Here is a 20,305-nt window from a genome sequence, read left to right on the forward strand (position 1 = left end):
TGGTCCCCTTTCCTTAGTCGGAGTACCGCCGTTTCAGAGTTTATCGAAGAAGTTTCTTTCAGCAGTGCCGAGCTGGCCCATGGGTATAGCTTTTTGAAGTCTGGAAGGAATGGAGGCTCCTCCGGCGACAGGTGGAGTAGCCTGAGCCAGGTTAGGGCGGGAGGTTGCAGGCCTCTCAGCCTGGGAAGAAGAAGCACCAGGTGCTCGTGGTGGGTTGTGAGCTTGAGATGAAGGGTTTCGTGACGAGGGAGGAGGATTTGGGGTGATCTTTGAGCGAGCCATCGCGGAAACTGCAAAGGAAAAAGAAAAGGAAAGGTGAGCAGGGTTCGCAGAGGCTGACTCGATCGTGAAAGAAGGGTGAAAAACGAACAAACGAAAGTTCGTTGTAATGGAGATGAAGCCCTAAGTTACGAGAAGGGAGAAACAGAAGAAACAGCCCACAGCGTATGCACCAGACAGTTAATGCATGATGCGAATCGGTTAAAATGCAGGAAAAATCAGCAGAAGAAGTAAAGGGGGTACCTTTTTATGATCAGAAGAACGATGAAGGAAGTTGAGGATTTAGGAGGTTGAAGAGCGTCGTGAGTTTTTGCAGAACAAGCTTGAAGCGTTTGAAAAAGCAAAGAAGTGATGGAACAGTAGAAGGGAAATGGGTTTCAGGGTTTTTCGAATGGGTTTTGGAAGCGCAAACGACAGTTAAAGGTAACCATTGATGAAGCCACGTGTCGAGTGATTGGAAGAGTGTTTGGTGGAGCGTCAGGAAAGTAGAAAGTACAAACGTTTGGAATTCTGCGCCAGCGCCACGTAGATCGGTATTGATGTGACTCCTTTAGTCTTTTCGCTGGACAAGTCTTTGCTTAAGACTGGGGGGCTTGTGTACCGCCCTGGTAGTCAGAAGTGATGACGTGGCATCAAGCTATTGTATAGGCATGTTGATGGACGCCTGGCTGGCAGAAGGGAAGGAAGTCGGGGGGCTCGTGTAGTCACCAGTTATTGAGTTGGCGTGCTCCGATCTCCAGCACACCAGAACCGGCGGTCACCAAGTTGAGGATGAAGTCGCCAGATGTGAATCCAGGCGACCTAGTAGTTAGAGATCGCCGAAACAAGGACATCGCCGAAGATGAAGGCAGATGGTCATTTCCCAGCTGGCCAGAGAACGAGCTCGGGAGATAACACACTTGAACATGCACGGTGACGCAGGTAGGGCAGATCATGAAGGCGGCCGGCGAGACCACAGGGAAGGTGTGTACGAAGGCACCCGAACTCGCCATCCAGAAGAGATCACGCTCCAAGGCAACTATGCACTGAGTAGTATCATGCATAAGTAACTTAGCCAAAGAAGAGTCAGAAGTAGCGCCCAAGTCAAGGATGCTCCAGATGAAGGCACGTGTACAGCTGGATGCGAGCCACGTGTCCAGATGTGTAACTGCCAGGAGAGAGAAAGTATCCAGGTATATAAGAGTTTCCAACGAACTTCTGAGGCACGCACGTTCAGATTATCTTCTTTACGCTTGCGAGTTCTTGAGTACACTGAGAGAGAACTGGTCACGGTTCCTTAGAGTTCTTGAGTTTTACTCTTGAGTAATTGGTGGTTCAGTAGCTGACTTGGGCGTCGGAGCGCGATCGGCCGCAGCGGCGCCATTTCGTCTTTTGCGGGTTCTTGAGGTGGATCGCGGTGAAGGACGGAGGCTGACACGGCGCATACGTCGATCCTGGTTTGACGAGGCAAAGCTCCAGCGTTTTGGTCAACAGGCAGGATCAAGTATGATTAACTGAAATCAAATTTGAGATTGGGTCCATTCCATGTTCGAGGAATAGTTCCGCCTTCCAAGGTCTCAAGTTTGTATGCTCCGTTCCCGAGCACCTCTATTACGTGGAATGGGCCAGTCCACTTGGGAGACAATTTGTTCTCTTGTTGGTAGGGGTGAGCTTTTCGCATTACCAAGTCGGCGATCTGGAACTGTCGAGGTTTCAACTTGGACTTGTGCTTATACTCTACCCTCCTCTTCAGGGCTTCGACCTTGAGTCCCTGACCTCGTCGAGCAGGTCCAAGTTTACCCTCATTTCCTTATTAGACTCCTCGACCACGAAGTTCTGGAATCGAGGTGAACTTTCCTGGATCTCGACGGGGATCAAAGCATCCGATCCATATACCAGGCTGAAAGGTGTCTCCTTGGTGGTGGATTTGGGAGTGGTGTGGTAAGCCCACACAATCCTAGGGACCGCGTCTGCCCAAGTTCCCTCGGCTTTCTCCAATCTTCTCCTTAGGTCTCTGAGTAGGACTCGTTGGCGGATTCGACCAGATTCACACAACAGCTTGATTTATGTTTAGAAAATTGATTAACAAGCTAGAATGGCAGATTTAATCAGGTCCAGAGTTAACAAATTTAGATTCAAAAGAACAGATTCCTTTCTTGACAGATTATGTGAAAACTCAGAAATAAGTGCAGGGATGAGAAGAGAAACACAAGAGAATTTTTATACTGGTTCACTCATCAAGAGCTACATCCAGTTCACCTTACTCCAAGGTGGAATCCACTAAAACAGATACAATCAATTACAGCATACACAACAGTTCTTGAACCCTACAAGAACTTCAACAAACAAGGCTGAAAAACACTATTTCAGGACACCTTGCACTCCAAGAAATCTTATCAAGAGTGACTAACACTTACACCTATTACAAGAACGAATAAGGGAAAGATTACACCTGAAAATGTGTTGCAAGAACATAAACCAGTTGTTCTATTTGCTCCAAGACAGTACCAACACCTTCATCCAGCACAAGGTTCTTCAAGAACTAGCACACATCTATTTTCCTACTGAAAAACCTTTGCAGAACCTTTTTAATTCTCTTTCTCACACAAGAAATGTTTTATCTCTGTTCAAACTGTGATTTCTCAGCACACTTTTATGTGAGCAAAGCATTCTATTTTATAGAGAACAGTTTTTAACCACTTTTCTAAAAACAGTTTCAGAGCAGTTTTAAAAACAACATATTGATTCTAAAAACAACAGGTTAAATGTTAACAAAACTGCCAGCTCAGCTTAACTGAAATAACAGACTAAGCTTTACCTTTGGTGCCCTAACTGAATTTCGAAAAACCTTTCAACAGAGCAAAAATAAACCTATTGTTTCTTAAGTAAACAGATTCATTTTTGTACTGAATCAAACTTTAAAAAACTTTTCCAAAACCATTTAACCTCATTATGTGCTTGATCTTACTACCTTGATTTGGCATCTAGGATGGGTCATGTAGCAAAAGGAAACCTTGAATACACACAAGCCTAAAGTACAAAACCAACAAAGACACATTACAACCTTCAAAGCAAACTAGCTAAATTCTACATCAAACACACTAAGGTTAGATAGAGACAAGCTTCATCCATCTTCAACAATCTCCCCCTGTTTGATGGAGACAAACCCCCTTTGCTTTGCATACTTTGATGATCAATACCTGCACTGCACTAGCTTCCAAAAAACTGCACAACAACATTTATAAATAAAAACAGAATATAGCAGAATTTAAGTTTTGTGCTACCTCCCTCCAGCTTGAACCAAATGATCAACTTATGTGAACAATTTTTCATCTATCATAACCTATCACTAGCTATCCTTCTCCCCCTTTGGATTCATCAAACAGAATAGAACCTGGGATACAAGATTCTTGCCATCTTGAACAAGGTTGCTGTAGAACACCTTCACGAGGTCTGGATAGACATTTCCAGTCATTTCCAAGAAGCTTTTCAATTTTTGATGCTTGAGTAGAGTTTTTGCTGCAGTCAGATTTTCTTCCTTCAACCATGAGAATTCCAGCACCTTGGGCACATTGACTTGATTTTTGCTTGTCTCATGTATGAACCTTGTCATAGCTTCAGAATCTCCAGCAAACTAATTTTCTAGAATGCCTTGGCTGCTGTTAGGTTGCTCTTTGGACTTCTTCTTTCTGTGTGACGAGGATGCCATGCTTTATCTATTGTTACCTGCACCTATTTACCAAAAGACAATCCCAGCTAGAAAGAAGATCAGTAACAGTTTACATGATCACTTAAAAACAGAAGCAAACATTAATGTTTTGAACTTGGACAGCTTGTAGTAGGGATGAGAAAATGTGAAAGGCAATTGATCAATATCAGAATTATATAGGGCTTAAATCAGATTTAAAAAAAAATCAATTTAAGCAGATATACTACAGATTTTATTCTTGTGTGGTACAGCAAGTGCAGATGTCGATTGACGCAAGAATATATTGAAACCATATTTCAGCTTAGCAAATCAAATCTGTTGCACATTCTAGATATCAAATCAGTTAGAATATCCACACATGACTGTCATAAACCTACTGGTCAATAACCATAAAAGCAGTCAATAGTCAAGGAGAGAGAGAAAAGTAAATATTTCTCTTTCCTAGTCACGACTGTGATTCTGAAATAGAAACAGAACACGTTAAATTATGAAATAACATATTGAAATTTTTACTGCAGGGGACAATTTAAGCTAATGATACCCAAGTCATTTAGAAGAAAATAAAACCTATCTTTAGCAAGAGGTTTAGTAAAAAGATCAGCCAATTGAAATTCAGTGCCAATGAATTTGATATCACAAGTTCCATTAGCTATATGCTGTCTTAGAAAGTGATGTCTAATTTCAATATGTTTAGTTCTTGAATGCATGACAGGATTCTTAGACAGATTTATAGCACTAGTGTTATCACAATTTATAGGTATCTTGTTTAAGAGAGTCTCAAAGGCACTTAGCTGCTGCCTTAGCCATAAGGTTTGAGCACAACAACTTCCAGCAGCTATATATTCTGCCTCTGCTGTAGAGAGAGCAACACAAGCTTGTTTCTTGCAATTCCAAGAGATTAGACTTGATCCAAGCATGTGACAAGTCCCACTTGTGCTTTTCCTATCGACCTTGCAACCTGCAAAGTCATAATTTGAAAAACCAGTTAAGTTTAAAGATACATTGTTAGGATACCATAGTCCAACATCCTTAGACCCTTGCCAGTATTTCAGAATTCTCTTTGCTGCATTGTAGTGTGATTCCTTTGGATCAGATTGGTATCTAGCACATAAACATACAACAAACATAATGTCAGGCCTACTAGCGGTTAAGTATAATAAGGAACCAATTAAACCCCTATATTTTGATTGATCCACTGATTTTCCTGCACAATCTTGATCCAGCTGGCAGCTTGTTGAAATAGGAGTGTTGATTGCTTTGCATTGATCCATATCAAACTTCTTAAGCAACTCCTTGCAGTACTTCGCTTGATTTATGAAGATTCCATCCTTGAGTTGTTTTACTTGTAGTCCAAGGAAGAAATTCATCTCTCCCAACATTGACATCTCAAATTCACTCTTCATTGCAGCAACAAAAGCTTCACACATTTCCTCATTTGTGGATCCAAAAATGATATCATCCACATAAACTTGCACAAGTATAATGTCTTCTCTTTTCTTCTTTATGAACAGAGTTTTATCAGAATTGCCACGATTGTGTCCTTGAGAGAGCAGAAATTCACTTAGTCTCTCATACCATATAAAGCCTTCTTGAGCATGTACACATGTTTTGGATTTTTGTAGTCTTCAAACCCTGGAGGCTGAGATACAAACACCTCTTCATTAATGTAACCATTCAAGAATGCACTCTTAACATCCATTTGAAACAACTTGAATCCTTGTATGCTGGAAAATGCTAAGAGTAATCTAACAGCTTCAAGATGTGCTACTGGTACATAGGTTTCACCAAAATCTATTCCCTCTTCTTGGTTATAGCCTTTAGCAACCAGCCTGGCTTTATTTCTAGTGATAACCCCATGTTCATCCATCTTGTTCCTGTACACCCATTTGGTTCCTATGATATTCATCTCATGTCTTCTAGGAACTAAGGTCCACACTTCATTGTATTCAAACTGGTTCAGTTCTTCCTGCATTGCTGCTATCCACTTGTAGTGTTTCTTCCAGACTTTTAGGCTTAATCTGTGAAACAAAGGCCACTGTGCTGCAGAAATTATTAAGTGAATTCCTTGTTGAGACTCCTTTCTCAATTTTCCCAATTACATTGTCAAGTGTGAGATCCCTTAGAGTCTTCCATTCTTTAGGCAATCCTGCATTCATAGTAGATTCTTTGACAGTATTTGGATTAGTTGCATCAAACTCACTAGATTTACTCTTTTGCAAAATGGTTCTTAAATCATCCATACCAGGTTCATCCAGAACAAGTTTAGGCACAGTATAATCTGTTTCATCAAATACAACATGTATAGATTCTTCTACTGCAAGCAATCTTTTGTCATACACTCTATAAGCATGACCATTTATAGCATATCCAATATGTATTCCTTCATCTGATTTAGGATTAAATTTCCCCAGATTATCTTTACCATTATTTAGAACAAAGCATTTGCAACCAAAAACCCTAAGATGACTAATGCTAGGCTTCCTACCTTTATACAATTCATAGAGAGTTTTCTTAAGAATGGGTCTAATCAAGGTTCTGTTAAGCACATAAGAGGCAGTGTATACTGCATCTGCCCAAAAATATTTAGGTAAACCAGATTCATTTAACATGGTCCTAGCTAACTCCTCTAATGATCTATTCTTCCTTTCAACTACACCATTTTGTTGGGGTGTCCTAGGAGCAGAATAGCTATGTGTGATCCCATGTTTTTCACAATACCTATCAAATTTTGCATTTTGAAACTCTCCCCCATGATCACTACGAATCTGTTTTATTCTATTTTCATTTTCATTATGCAGAACCTTAGCTAGTTTCTTAAAGGCTTTATACGCATCATTTTTAGAAGCAAGAAACAAAGTCCATGTATATCTTGAGAAGTCATCAACAATTACCAAAGCATAAAGGTTTCTAGCCAAACTAGCAGTCCTAGAAGGTCCAAACAAATCCATATGCAGAACATCCAAAACCTTATTTGTAGAAATCACATCCTTAAAGAGGTTCTTATTTGTTTGCCCTTTACACATGCATCACACAATCTGTCATTTTGAAATTTTATGTTTGGTAAACCAGAAACAAGTTCCTTAGACTTCAGCTTATTCAAATGATTTGTATGGATATGAGCTAACCTCCTATGCCACAGCCAGGACTCATCACTTTTAGACAACAAACACTCATTTTCAGAACAGCTATTCATAATATCTAAGAGATAGATGTTGTTTACCCTTTTTCCCGTGAAAAGCACCTTACCAGAAATTTCATTTGAGATTGTACAAGTGTTGGCTTCGAAATTAACCTTGTATCCCTTGTCACACAGCTGGCTAATGCTTAGAAGACTATGCTTTAGCCCTTCAACATACAGTACATTCTCAATAGTGGTTGAGTCTTTAGTACCAACATCTCCTCTTCAATGAATTCTTCCTCTATTGTTGTCTCCATATGTGACATGTCCTTCAGCTTTGAGTTTTAGGCTTATGAATTGAGTCAAATCACCTGTCATATGCTTCGAACACCCACTGTCCAGGTACCACTGAGTTTTCCTGCTATTCTTCTACAAAACAGATTTAGCACATATGGTACCCCTTTTAGTCTAGGGTCCAACATGATTAATACCTGATCCTGCCGGTTGACTTGAGTGCAAGAGTCTTGCCACGTCAAAGATCTCTCCTTTGGATCAGCTTCGCACCACGCTAGCTTTTGCTCTTCACGTCTTAATTCCTCGCAAGAACCTGAAGAAAACAAAGTGGCGCCACTGCGGCCGATCGCGCTCCGACGCTCAAGTCAGTGGAAGAATCACCAAAAACTCAGAGAGAATATCTCAACTCAAGGAACCGTGCGTAGTGAATCTCAGTGTACTAAAAGTATTCTGAAAACGTACCTCAAAAGTCTGTTAAGTGTTCCTTATATACCTGAGCCTTTTCTCTCTCCTGACGGTTACGCCTCCAGACACGTGGCTCTCATCCAGCTGTACACGTGTCACCATCTGGAGCCTCCACAACTTGAGCGTTACTTCTACTCTTTTCGCCATTCGACTAAGTTATCCATACAGGGAGTAACTTGGTGCACAACTTTCCTGATCGGCGATGTGCCCCTTTCGGCGGTGTGTAAACCACCCGATCTCCTAGCATTCCCCGGCGATGTCTAACCACCCGATCTCCTAGTACTCACATACGGTGACTGTGACGCAACTCTGGTGACCGCCGGTTACGCATACTAGAGATCGGAGAACGCCAATTCAGCGATCGACGACTATACTGACTTCCCGATTTACTTCCCTTCTGTCGGCCAGGTGTCCCGTTCAACACGCCTATATTATCGCTTGCTGCCACGTCATCACACCCGATGACCTGATCGGTACACAAGCCCCCCAGTCTTAAGCTGAGACTTGACCAGCGAAAAGACTAAGAAGTCAAATCATCGTCGATCTACGTGGCCCTTATACGGACTTCCGTACGTTCGTACTCCTTTGCCTTTCTGACGCTTCACCAACCCCTTTTGATCAAACGACACGTGGCTTTATCAACGGTTGTTTTTAATTGTCGTTTGTGCTTCCTACAACGTTCGAAACCCTTAAACCCTTCGCGCTATTCACTGTTTCATTATCTTTCTTCATCTTCAAGCATTCTAAATGCTCTCTCTGCGAACTACGAAACCTTCGTCTCCCTCAATCTTCAACTTCCTTCAACATTTACCCGATCATCAAAAGGTAACTCCTTTACTCCTTCTACTTATATTTGTTGCATTTTAATCGGTTTGCATCATCCATTAACTGTCTGGAGCATACGTTGTGGGTTGTTTCTCTTTTCTCGAAACTTAGAGTTTCATTCCTGATAACGTCTACCCCAGTGAACTCTCACTCGTTCGTTCTATCTTCTTCGCCTTCAATCGAGTCGTTCTCTTGCTATCCTCATCTCCTCCCTTTTCTTTCCTTTGTAGTTCCTGCGATGGCTCAGACAAAGTCCACCGCTAATCCTCCTTCCTCATCGCGAAACCCTCCTCCCAAAACTCGTAGGGTTACCACTGGGACAAACCTTCCACCAACACGCAACCCCCCACGAGCCTCTGGTGCTCCTTCCACATAGGCTGAGAGGCCTGCCTCTTCCCATGCCAACCTTACCCAAACAACTCCACCACAAGCCGGGGGAGCCTCCCTTCCTCCACGGGACTACAAAGAGCTCTACCCTTGGGCCACCCCAACTCTACTGAAGGAAACCTCGTCAATAAATACTGAGGTGGGGGTGCTTCGCCTGAAGAAAGGGGAGCGACCCAACCTTTCATTTCACAAGGAGCACGATGACAACGTGACGGTGCTGCCTTGCCTCCTTGGAGAACCAATCTGTGCGGATGACAAGGGGAACAACGGCGAGTTGTTCTGCTTCGTCTACGCCACGCTGCTGAATAAAGTGAAACTTAGGTTTCCTTTCACTCGTTTCGAGAGGGAGTTGTTGACCGAGCTCGACATCGCCCCTGCCCAGCTCCATCCCAACAGCTGGGCATTCGTGAGGGCGTTTCAAATTCTTTGCGCGCACCTGGGACTGCCGGTTTCGGTTGATGTCTTCCTCTTTCTATTTGAGGCAAAGAATCCCGGAGATCGCCTCTGGGTCAGCTTGAATGGGATTGCTGGGAGGTCAATCCTCTCCATCTTCCAGCAATCCTACAAAGACTGAAAGGGGAAGTTCGTCAAGGTGTGCCCAAACGACCAAGACCCTTCGCTGCTTGATGGCTTCCCCTTGTATTGGGTAAACAAGGGGAACAAGGATTCCAGGGACAACTTCAGGAGAGCAAGAAGTCCTGACAACATGGGGGAGTTGGACAAAGACCTTTGTCTCTTCTGGAATAGCATGGCTTCTGCCAACATCACCTTCCCCACTGCTTCAATAATCTCCTTCGAATTCCTTGAGGGCCAGCTTGAAATGTACATAGGTCAGCCCCTACCCCAACACCAAGACTCTCATTTTGTGTTGAAATTGACTTATCGTTTCTACCATTCTGTCTTTGGTATTCTGTTTGTTCTGTACTGGTCTTGATCATTCATCCATGTACTATTTGCCTATGTTACTTCTGTATGTACATACTTGTATGTTCGGCTTCTGCTTTGGAGCATACTCATCTATTTTTTACCTTGTGCAGACGCAATGTTGGGCAAAGGAAAACTGGCTGAATTGAGGGCGATCGCCCGATCCCACAAACTCGCGGCGGGCTCCCAAACTGTGCCCAACTCGGTTGTGGAGATCGCCATCTCCCAAGGAAAAACTCCTCCCCAAGGTCCAACTTCTTCTGGGGCCCTACCTGCCCCAGAGAGGAAAAAACTGGTGTTGAAGAGACCAAAGAGGAAGACTCCTCAGGTGGTGCCGGAAGAAGAAGACGACGATGAAGCCACCGAGGATGGTCTCATCACCAAGAGAAAAAGGGTAACCACCTCCACACCACCTGCACTTCCAACACCAACACCGCCATCACCTCCAGCTCCGTTAGAACCAGTCCAAGCAACACCACTAGCCGCCGCGCCCATAGTGATCGAGAGTAGCAGCCCTAATTATGTAGAGAACCCTCTAAGCGCCTCTACACCGTTTGTATCTGCTGGAGAGGGTCCTCCTTCCACCACATCCATTGCTAGGGCCGCATTAGGAGAAGATGAGGGTGTTCAGGCTTCTCCAATGCTTATAACAGAAGTTCCGGCCTCACCACCACGCCTGGAAGCCCCCCTTGCTGTACAAGCTCAAGAGGGTGGTGGTGAGAGTCAACATCAAACTCCACCAGCACCTCCAGCATCAGCCTTAAGCCTCCCAGATCCCTTTAAAGAGACCTTGGGACCCTTCGCAGCTCAACTGAAGACCATGGCGGAAGATCTCCCTTCGCTTGTATCAAGAGTTGCAATCTGCTGATGAATGAAATGGAACATTCAAGGCTGGAGGATGCGCTGGATGCTGAGCTAAGGAACACACGCAAGGAAGCCTCTGATCTACACCAAAAACTGCACATCCAACTCCAAGAGAAAATTGACTTGGTGAGCAAGTTGGTCCCATTTAGGGTCAAGGTGGCAGATTTGGAGGCTGCACGAAAGGCTGAAGCTTCCAGGGTGGAGAGAATTGAAAAGAGATCGGCAGATAGGGAGATCCTCCTGGGGAAGGTCGAGGTAGACAGGGATAAGGCTCTTGCTGAGCTCTCCCAAGCTCGTGAGGAAGCCACAAAGGTTGCTGCAGAGCTTGCCCAAGCTCGGGGTGAGAGTAAGAAAGCTACTGAAGAACTTGCTCGAGCTCATGAGGAGAAGGAAGAACTGAAAAACCAAATACATGAGCTCGAGCAGAGTGCTGCTCAAATCCTCACCTCTGGGTTCGAAGCTGCTCTGGAGAAAATGTCATGCCAATATCCTGAGCTCGACCTTTCCATGCTGTCGATCTGCAACGAAGTGGTAGATGGGAAGATTGTGCCTTCTGAAGACTAACTGCTTTTCCCCATCACCTCTTCTTTGAAAACCTTCTGTTTGTCTTTTGTTTGTAATGACCAATCTATACTTCAATTGGCACTGCTTATATAACTTTTATTGCTTGAACGTTGTATTTTTATTTCACCTTATACGCCTTTGCCTCTATTTGCTGCTTTTAACTCGAGCAAACCATTAACCTTATAACAAACTTAACAAACTGTTAACTCAAAGTAAATTTGAGCAACTATCAACTCTTCGGTGATGACGCTCAACAAAACTTGTGAACTTAAGGCAACAAACTTTAGCATAAAATCACTTACTAGGCAACAGGTTTTAACTCAAACTAGTATTAAAATACAGTTTACCTAATCTGGCAAGTGAGGTGCCCCTAACTTCTGTCATCGCCTGAAACTCTTCTGATCTGGCACTCGCCGTACAACCCCCTTACTATCTCAACCTTCACGCCATAGGGTTTTGACGATGTTACCCTGTTTTGCATAACTTGATCATTGTTCCCTCATCTGGGGGTAGAGGCACCTTTCGGATCCTTCTCTACCTCCCTGAGTTTTAGAACAATGATCTGGATAGTGAGGTGTTCTCTGCGAACCTACCTCAGCTATCCTTTAACTTCTTCCACCCTTCACGCCGTACCTGAACTCGTTTAAGACGAGAAGGATTTTATCTATCTTCGCACCGCCTGCAAGCGTGGAAGATTTATCTGGTCTTACTGGGTCGATATTGATGTTTCACTTAAAGGGGAAAAGGCGTTTTCCATCAACCTTCCCTTCCCGCCGTTTAAGGTCATGAACACCCCTGACCTTTCAGTTTCATCTTGCCTGAACTCACTCTAAGGTCAGAAGGACTTTCTCTAGTGCCTCAACTTGCCAGGGTGTACATCTCCTCCCCCCTGGATGCACTGAGGACTTTTAATCTTGCCTCAATCTGTTTATGCAAAGAGGTCTTTCAATATGTTCTTGCATGCACTCGCTCAAAGGCGAGGAGGACTTCTCCTCTTTCTCGCCTGCACTCACTCAGAGGCGAGGAGGACTTCTTCTCTTTCTCGCCTGCACTCGCTCAAGGGTGAGGAGGACTTCTTCTCTCGCCTCAAGACGCACGAGAGCGTTGAGGGCTTTTTACATTACTGGTGCCTTCGATCGCCGAAAGACGATGAGGTCTTTAAAACTTTTAACTATTGCCGCCGATCGCCGAAAAACGATGGGGACTTTAAAACTTTTAACTATTGCCGCCAATCGCCGAAAAACGATGGGGACTTTAAAACCTTTAACTATTGCCGCCGATCGCCGAAAAACGATGGGGACTTTAAAACTTTTACTAGAAAGCATGCAATATAACTTTACTGTTGCCTTAGATCACGTACAAGTGACAAGGTCTTTTTTCTAAAAACTTTCAAAACAACAAGCATGCAATCTTAGAAACTTTAAACTTGAAAACTCTTTATTGGGTGGCCTCATTAAAAACCCTCCTTAGGGAAAAAAGAATGCCCCCTTGAAACTGTTTTAACAGAAACTATTTAAATCTGTTCCTGTTCGTCTTTACTTACAAGGCTTTAACTGTAATAGAATTTGAGATGTGTGGCGTTCCAAGTGCGAGGAATCGCCCCTCCTTCTAGCGTCTTTAAGCGGTAGGCGCCGTTCCCGAGTACCTCGGTTATTCTGAACGGTCCTGTCCACTTAGGCGATAACTTGTTCTCCATCTCGTACTGATGGGCCTTCCTCATCACCAGGTCGCCACTTTTAAACTGCCTTGGCATTACCTTAGAGTTATATCTTCGCTCAATCCTTCTCTTTACTGCTTCGGCCTTCATTCTCGCCTCCTCCCTGACCTCATCCAGCAAATCCAGATTCATTCTTCTTTCTTCGTTCGAGTCTTCCGCCACAAAGTTCTGGAATCTCGGTGAGCTTTCCTGGATTTCGACTGGAATCATCGCATCACATCCATAAACCAGGCTAAACAGGGTCTCGTGGGTTCCTGACTGTTCAGTGGTATGGTACGCCCAAACTATGCGGGGTACCTCTTCAGCCCACGATGCCTTAGCTTTCTCTAGTCTTCTCTTTAAACCTCTCAACAATACCCGATTGGCAGACTCCACTTGGCCATTCGTCTGTGGGTGCTCGACGGATGCAAACACCTGTTGTATTCCCACCTCTTCACACAACTTTTTCAATAGGTGACTTGCAAACTGAGTCCCATTGTCTGACACCAGGCGTTTAGGCACACCAAACCGGCACACGATGTTCTTCCATACAAAGCTCTCGATCTTGTGTGCGGTGATCTGGGCCACTGGCTTCGCTTCGATCCACTTGGTGAAGTATTCAATCGCCACTACCTAGTACTTCATCTGCCTGACCGCCAATGGAAGGGTCCCAGAATGTCAATTCCCCAAGTATGAAACGGCCAGGGGCTGTAAATAGACTTCAGCTCTTCTGGGGGTGCCTTGTGCCAATCGGCATGCTGCTGGCATTGCTTGCAACATTAAGCATACTTCTTGCAATCTTCCCTCATCTTTGGCCAGTAATAACCTGCACGGAGAGCTCTTGCAGCCAGAGCTCGACCCCCGATGTGACTCCCACATATACCCTCATGGAGCTCAGCCATAATTCTTGTACATTTTTCTCTGTGCACACATACTAGGAGTGGGTGTGTAAACCCAAACCTGAACAGCTCGCCATCGATCAGGGTGAACTTGCTAGAGTTCTTCTTTATCTTCCTAGCCTCCGTTGGATCCAGCGGGAGAACGCCATCTGCCAGGCAGCGCTGGTATTGCGTTATCCACGTGTCTGGCCTATGTGTAGCGCAGACCTGTGCCATGTTCACCCTTTCCCCTAGACATGCCCTTATCCTTGGTGTTCTCAAGGTCTCCTGGGTCAAGGACCTGTTACTCCTCGCCACTCTCTCCGTCGACTTACTTATCTGGAGAACCTGGTGATCTGCTACAAACGCTCTGGGTGTCTTCAGAGTTTCTTGAATAACGGTCCTCTGCCTACCCCCCTTGCCCGAACTAGCAAGCTTGGCTAGCAAGTCAGCTCGGGCATTTTGCTCCCTGGGTACATGCACCACCTCAAACGAGGCAAAGGAACCCTTCAACTCCTGCACATACTCCAAGTAAGCCGCCATCTGCGGGTCCTTGGCCTAGAACTCGCCTGTTACTTGCCCCGTGACCAACAACGAGTCACTCTTGCCCACCAACACCTTAGCTCCCATCTCCTTAGCCAATAAGATACCTGCAATCAACGCCTCATATTCTGCTTGATTGTTGCTGGCTTTGAAGGAAAATCTCAGGGACTGTTCTATCAGCACGCCGTTGGGCCCTTCCAGAATGACTCCAGCACCGCTGCCCTGCTGGTTGGACGATCCATCCACCGAAAGTACCCAACGAAAATCATCCCCCTCAACTTGTGCTGCCTCTGAAGAAAGCTCGACCACAAAATCAGCGAAAATTTGCCCCTTGATCGGTCCTCGGGGTTCATATTTGATGTCGAACTGCGACAGCTCCACTGCCCACTTCACCATTCTCCCAGCTACATCAGGCTTCTTTAAAACTTTCTGGATAGGCAAGTCGGTCATCACCAGCACCGTAAAGCTTTGAAAATAGTGGCGCAACCTCCTCGCCGAGAATACAACCACCAGCGCGGCTTTCTCCAAGGCCTGATACCTTACTTCTGGGCCTTGTAACACCTTGCTAACGAAATAAATAGGTTTCTGGGTCTGTCCTTGATCTTGGGCGAGCACCGCACTCACCGCCCTCTCAGTTACAGCAAAATACAAGCTGAGAGGCATTCCCACCAAAGGCTTGCACAGAACCGGCGGGCTCGCCAAATACTCCTTAAGCTTCACGAAAGCTTTTTCACATTCCTTCGTCTAGACAAACCTATTGTTTCGCTTCAAGAACTGGAAATACGGATGGTCTTTCTCTCCACTAGCTGACACGAAACGAGATAGGGCGGCCATCCGACCTGTAAGCTGCTGCACCTCTTTCACGGTAGCCGGGCTTCTCATCGCCAAAATGGCAGCACACTTATCAGGATTTGCTTCAATTCCTCTCTCAGTCAAGAGGAAACCCAGGAACTTCCTCGCTTCCACGCCAAAAATGCACTTCTTGGGATTTAGCTTCAATTTATACTTGGCAATCGTGGTAAACAACTCCTCAAGATCTGAGATGTGCTTGCTCTTTTCTAGCGAAGTCACGACCATATCATCAACGTACGCTTGTACATTCCTCTCTAGCATCGGCGCAAGTACCTTATCCATCAGCCTTTGGTACGTGGCCCCCGCATTCTTCAGCCCGAAGGGCATTTCTTTGTAGCAGTAGCACGATCTCTCAGTCATGAAGGCGGTCTTTTCTTCATCCATAGGATGCATCTTAATCTGGTTGTACCCCGAGAAGGCGTCCAGAAAGCTCAACAACTTGCACCCTGCTGCACTGTCGACTAGGGCATCTATACTTGGCAAAGGGTACGAGTCCTTCGGACAAGCCTTGTTTAGATCCGTGAAGTCAACGCACATGCGCCACTTCCCGTTGCTCTTCTTTACCAGCACCACATTAGCTAACCACTCAGGGTACTGGACCTCCCTGATATGGCCCGCGACGAGGAGCTTCTGCGTTTCATCCCTAATCGCCTGTCTTCTCTCCTCATTGAACTTTCTTCTTCTCTGTCGCACTGGTCTGACCTAGGGTCCATCGCTAGGTGAAGGCACAAGAAATCGGGATCGATTCCCGGCATGTCTGAAGCAGACCACGCAAAAGCGTCCAGATGCCTTTCTATCACCTTGGCGATCTGGTCTTGTGCCTCGCCTTCCAAAGATCTCCCCAACTTGAAGACCTTACCCCCGATCTCCCTCTCAAGCCACTCTTCGACGGGTTTTGGCCTGGTTTCACTGGCGATCACCGCCCTGGCGATTCCCGACTCCCTAGCCTCCTCTAGGCGGTTTCTCGCCTCTTCCTCCTGACCGGCGTTTTCCCCCCCGCCTCGGCGTCCATCATGATCTCGTCTCTTTCAGTGATCACCTCCATCGCCGCATCAACAACCCGCCCCTCTGCTGGCCTGGGCTCCACACCGGGAGGCGGTGTTGTGGTGATGTAGGTCACCGACCTCTTAGTCTTGAGGCTATTTTCGTAACATTTCTTTGCCTCCTTTTGGTCCGACCTTATGGTGATCACCACTCCCTCTATTGACGGCAACTTAACTTTCATGTGCCTTGTTGAGGGCACAACTCCTATCCTGTTGAGGGTCGGCCTTCCCAACAGAATGTTATACGCCGAGGGGGCATTCACGACGAGGTACTTGATCTTCTCCGTTCTCGAGGCCGCCTCGTCCGTGAATGTAGTTCTCAACTCAATGTACCCCAAGACCTCCACCTGGTCGCCAGCGAACCCATAGAAGCATCCTCCATAGGGCCTTAACTGGTCAAGGGGTAGTTGCAGCTTGCTGAAAGTCGGCCAGAACATGACATCTGCCGAGCTTCCTTGATCCACCAGCACCCGGTGGACCTTCCTTCCCGCCGTGACTAGCGAGACACCTATGGGATCGTTGTCATAAGGCACAACGTCCCTGAGGTCCTCCTTGGTGAACGTAATGTCCACATCCGGCGAGTGATCTTCAAACGTTTCTACTGCCATCACAGACGTTGCATATTTCTTCCTCTATGATGCAGTACATCCACCCCCTGAAAAACCTCCGGCTATGGTGTGGATCTCGCCGTGAGTGGGCACCTCATGCTGCTGGCCTTCACTGCTCGCCGACTGGGAGCTCGACGCTTGCCCCGTTTTGTTGTCCAGCAGGTAATCCTTCAAAAAAACCGCACTTGACCAACTCGTCGAGTTGGTAACCCAGGGCCAAGCACGAATCAAGGGAGTGACCAAAACTTTTGTGGAATTCGCACCATACATCCGGTTTTGGTCCCAACACCTTTTCTGAAACTTTCTCAGGCACTTTAAGCCTGGCAGCTATGTTGGGGATGGCGATTAGGTCTGCCAATCCCATGACGAACTCGTACCTCGGGGGGCGGTTGAACCGTCTAGGGCGCCCTGACCCTCTCCCCTTGTTTTTCTTTGGATCGTAAGGATGGCGAGTCCTTTGATCCTTCTTGGCCGCCGCCGTCTCTAACACCCTCTGTGGCTGAATTCTAGTTTGGGCCCGTGGCTTAGTAGGAGCCACGTTCCCTCTCTTTTCTGCAACCTCGCTCTCAGCGGTGATGTGAGCCACAGCACGTCGCCGGATTTCAGCAAACGTGGCGGGGTGGCTCCTGATCAGCGGCTCGCTGAAAGGTCCAGGCAGCACGCCCATTTTGAAGGCGTGCACAAACATCTCCTCATCCTTTCCAGGCAAGCGAACTATCTGTGCTCCAAATCTATTCAGATAGTCCCTGAGGGACTCTCCCTGATGCTGCCTTACGTCGAACAAGTCATAAGACACCATAGGTGGCGCCTTGTTCACGATGTACTGGTCGACGAAAAGCTTAGAGAACTGCTGGAAACTGGTTATGTGGCTTGTAGGCAGGCTGACGAACCATTCCAGCACTGTTCCATGGAGCGTGCTCATGAACATTTTACAATAAACTGCGTCTGAGCCCCCTGGCAGCATCATCTGCGTATGAAACGCGGTGAGATGTGCTTCAGGATCCTCCACGCCGGTGAAAGAGGCTTTCACAGCCACTATGCTCGCAGGGATCGCCTTGTCCATGATTGCCTGAGCAAACGGCATCGGAAAAACGCGGGGTGGTGACGACGGTGCAACTTCTTCATCGGTTGTGCGTCCTCTCTGCTCGTGAAGAGCTTGACGCAGCTCCTCATTAGCCTTGCTGAGCTCTTCATTTCTGGCCTGAGATGCGACCAGGTCTTCGTGCATCTTCGCTTGCTCAACGCGCGACGCCTCCACATTCTCTTGCAACGTGCGCATCATCTCCATCATTTGCGCCATGGTTACGACGCTCTCTTCAACAGTTGGCACAACGGGACTTGGACGCGTACTTCTCATCTTTCGCATGAAATATCAACAGATCAAACTCCAACAACCAGAACCTTCACCACCGGAATGACTGATCCAGCAATCAATCGGTCAGAACTTCTCTAACTTCGAAAACTTCCAAGAAAACAACCGCGACAGCACACGATCGATTCGGATGTTCAAACTTCCACAGAAACTCGCAATCTCAACAAGAACCTCCTGCTTCTCCACTAAAACCCCCGATTCACCGATCGAAAACTCAAACGAACGGTAAAAACCTCGATTTACCGATTGAAAACTCAAACGGACGGTGAAAAACTTCAGAAAATGGTTGCACCAAAACACAACCACACAAGAACTGCAGAAAGTTCAAGAAACTCACGCTGTGGATGGGAAACACGTTTTACACGGCCCCACGGTGGGCGCCTGATGATCCTGCCGGTTGACTTGAGTGCAAGAGTCTTGCCACGTCAAAGATCCTTCCTTTGGATCAGCTTCGCACCACGCTAGCTTTTTCTCTTCACGTCTTAATTCCTCGCAAGAACCTGAAGAAAACAAAGTGGCGCCACTGCGGCCAATCGCACTCCGACGCTCAAGTCAGTGGAAGAATCACCAAAAACTCAGAGAGAATATCTCAACTCAAGGAACCGTGCGTAGTGAATCTCAGTGTACTAAAAGTATTATGAAAACGTACCTCAAAAGTCTGTTAAGTGTTCTTTATATACCTGAGCTTTTTCTCTCTCCTGACGGTTACGCCTCCAGACACGTGGCTCTCATCCAGCTGTACACGTGTCACCATCTGGAGCCTCCACAACTTGAGCGTTACTTCTACTCTTTTCGCCATTCGACTAAGTTATCCATATAGGGAGTAACTTGGTGCACAACTTTCCTGATCGTTCGGCGGTGTGCCCCTTTCGGCGGTGTGTAAACCACCCGATCTCCTAGCATTCCCCGGCGATCTCTAACCACCTGATCTCCTAGTACTCACATACGGTGACTGTGACGCAACTCTGGTGACCGCCGGTTACGCATACTAGAGATCGGAGAACGCCAATTCAGCGATCGGCGACTATACTGACTTCCCGATTTACTTCCCTTCTGTCGGCCAGGTGTCCCGTTCAACACGCCTATATTATCGCTTGCTGCCACGTCATCACACCCGATGACCTGATCGGTACAATACCTTTCCTTAGGAAGCCATTTGGCCAATCCTTTAGGAACAAGGTACCTTCTAGCTTTACATGTTCTAGATATATGTCCAGACTTCATACAATAAAAACAAGTTGCATAATGCATTGTATTTGAACAGCTAAAAGAGGAAAAACCTGTTTTGGAAGGAACAAAAAAACTGGACAGCTTTTTCACATTGCTTTTCATTCTAGGATTTTATCCTAGACCATTTTTATTAAAAACAACATTCTGTGAACCTAATAAAGTTTCAAGATTTTCTCTTCCTTTGGTGAAATTTGATAGTGTTTTTAACAAATAATCAACCTGTTTTTCCAGCTTCTTACAATTATCACAGGTTTTTATTGATGCATGCAAACATGTTAATTCAAGGCTAACCAATTCAGTTTTAACTTTGTGCAGTTCTTCCTCAAGAGCTTTGACCTTAGGTTCAACTACCCTATTTACTCTATTCAATTTGTTGCAAATGACAGCTAATCTGTTTGCTTCATCATGTGTTTCCTTAAAGGCAATTAACAGCTGATCATAATTTTCAGAATCAGTGGAAAAATCACTTACTGAATCAGAGTTAGATTCTTCATCATTCACCATAAAGCAAATATTTGCTTCTTCACTTTCGGTTGAGGAATCACTAGATGAGGATACATCATTTTCTTCCCAAGAGATGTATGCTCTTTTGCCTTTGCTTCTTTCACTCTTCTTGCTTGCTGATTTTTCTTTGTTTTGATTGTTTGGACAATCAACCTTTATATGACCTGGTTT

General features: G+C 45.7%; 3 protein-coding genes across 3 annotated transcripts; 1 reads left to right on the forward strand and 2 right to left on the reverse strand.

The window, feature by feature from the left end:
• Positions 1-4,909: 4,909 nt before the first annotated feature.
• On the reverse strand, positions 4,910-5,394 carry LOC137825068 (uncharacterized mitochondrial protein AtMg00810-like). Its single transcript, XM_068630744.1, has 2 exons — positions 4,982-5,394; positions 4,910-4,925 (listed from the first exon to the last, which is right to left on the reverse strand). Exons 1-2 carry the CDS (start codon positions 5,392-5,394, stop codon positions 4,910-4,912), a joined length of 429 nt encoding a protein of 142 aa, XP_068486845.1.
• Positions 5,395-10,856: 5,462 nt separating this feature from the next.
• Positions 10,857-11,408, forward strand: LOC137825069 (filament-like plant protein 1). Its single transcript, XM_068630745.1, has one exon. It carries the CDS (start codon positions 10,857-10,859, stop codon positions 11,406-11,408), a length of 552 nt encoding a protein of 183 aa, XP_068486846.1.
• A 5,729-nt stretch (positions 11,409-17,137) lies between these two features.
• LOC137825070 (uncharacterized) lies at positions 17,138-18,328 on the reverse strand. Its single transcript, XM_068630746.1, has one exon. It carries the CDS (start codon positions 18,326-18,328, stop codon positions 17,138-17,140), a length of 1,191 nt encoding a protein of 396 aa, XP_068486847.1.
• Positions 18,329-20,305: the final 1,977 nt, after the last annotated feature.

The sequence above is a fragment of the Phaseolus vulgaris genome, chromosome 8 (assembly GCF_000499845.2).
Source record: "Phaseolus vulgaris cultivar G19833 chromosome 8, P. vulgaris v2.0, whole genome shotgun sequence".
Lineage (NCBI taxonomy): Eukaryota > Viridiplantae > Streptophyta > Magnoliopsida > Fabales > Fabaceae > Phaseolus > Phaseolus vulgaris.

Bases quoted from the DNA above. Each gene is read 5' to 3' on its own strand.
- LOC137825068 (XM_068630744.1), bottom strand. From the start codon at position 5,394: ATGTGTGAAGCTTTTGTTGCTGCAATGAAGAGTGAATTTGAGATGTCA.
- LOC137825069 (XM_068630745.1), top strand. From the start codon at position 10,857: ATGGAACATTCAAGGCTGGAGGATGCGCTGGATGCTGAGCTAAGGAAC.
- LOC137825070 (XM_068630746.1), bottom strand. From the start codon at position 18,328: ATGGCGCAAATGATGGAGATGATGCGCACGTTGCAAGAGAATGTGGAG.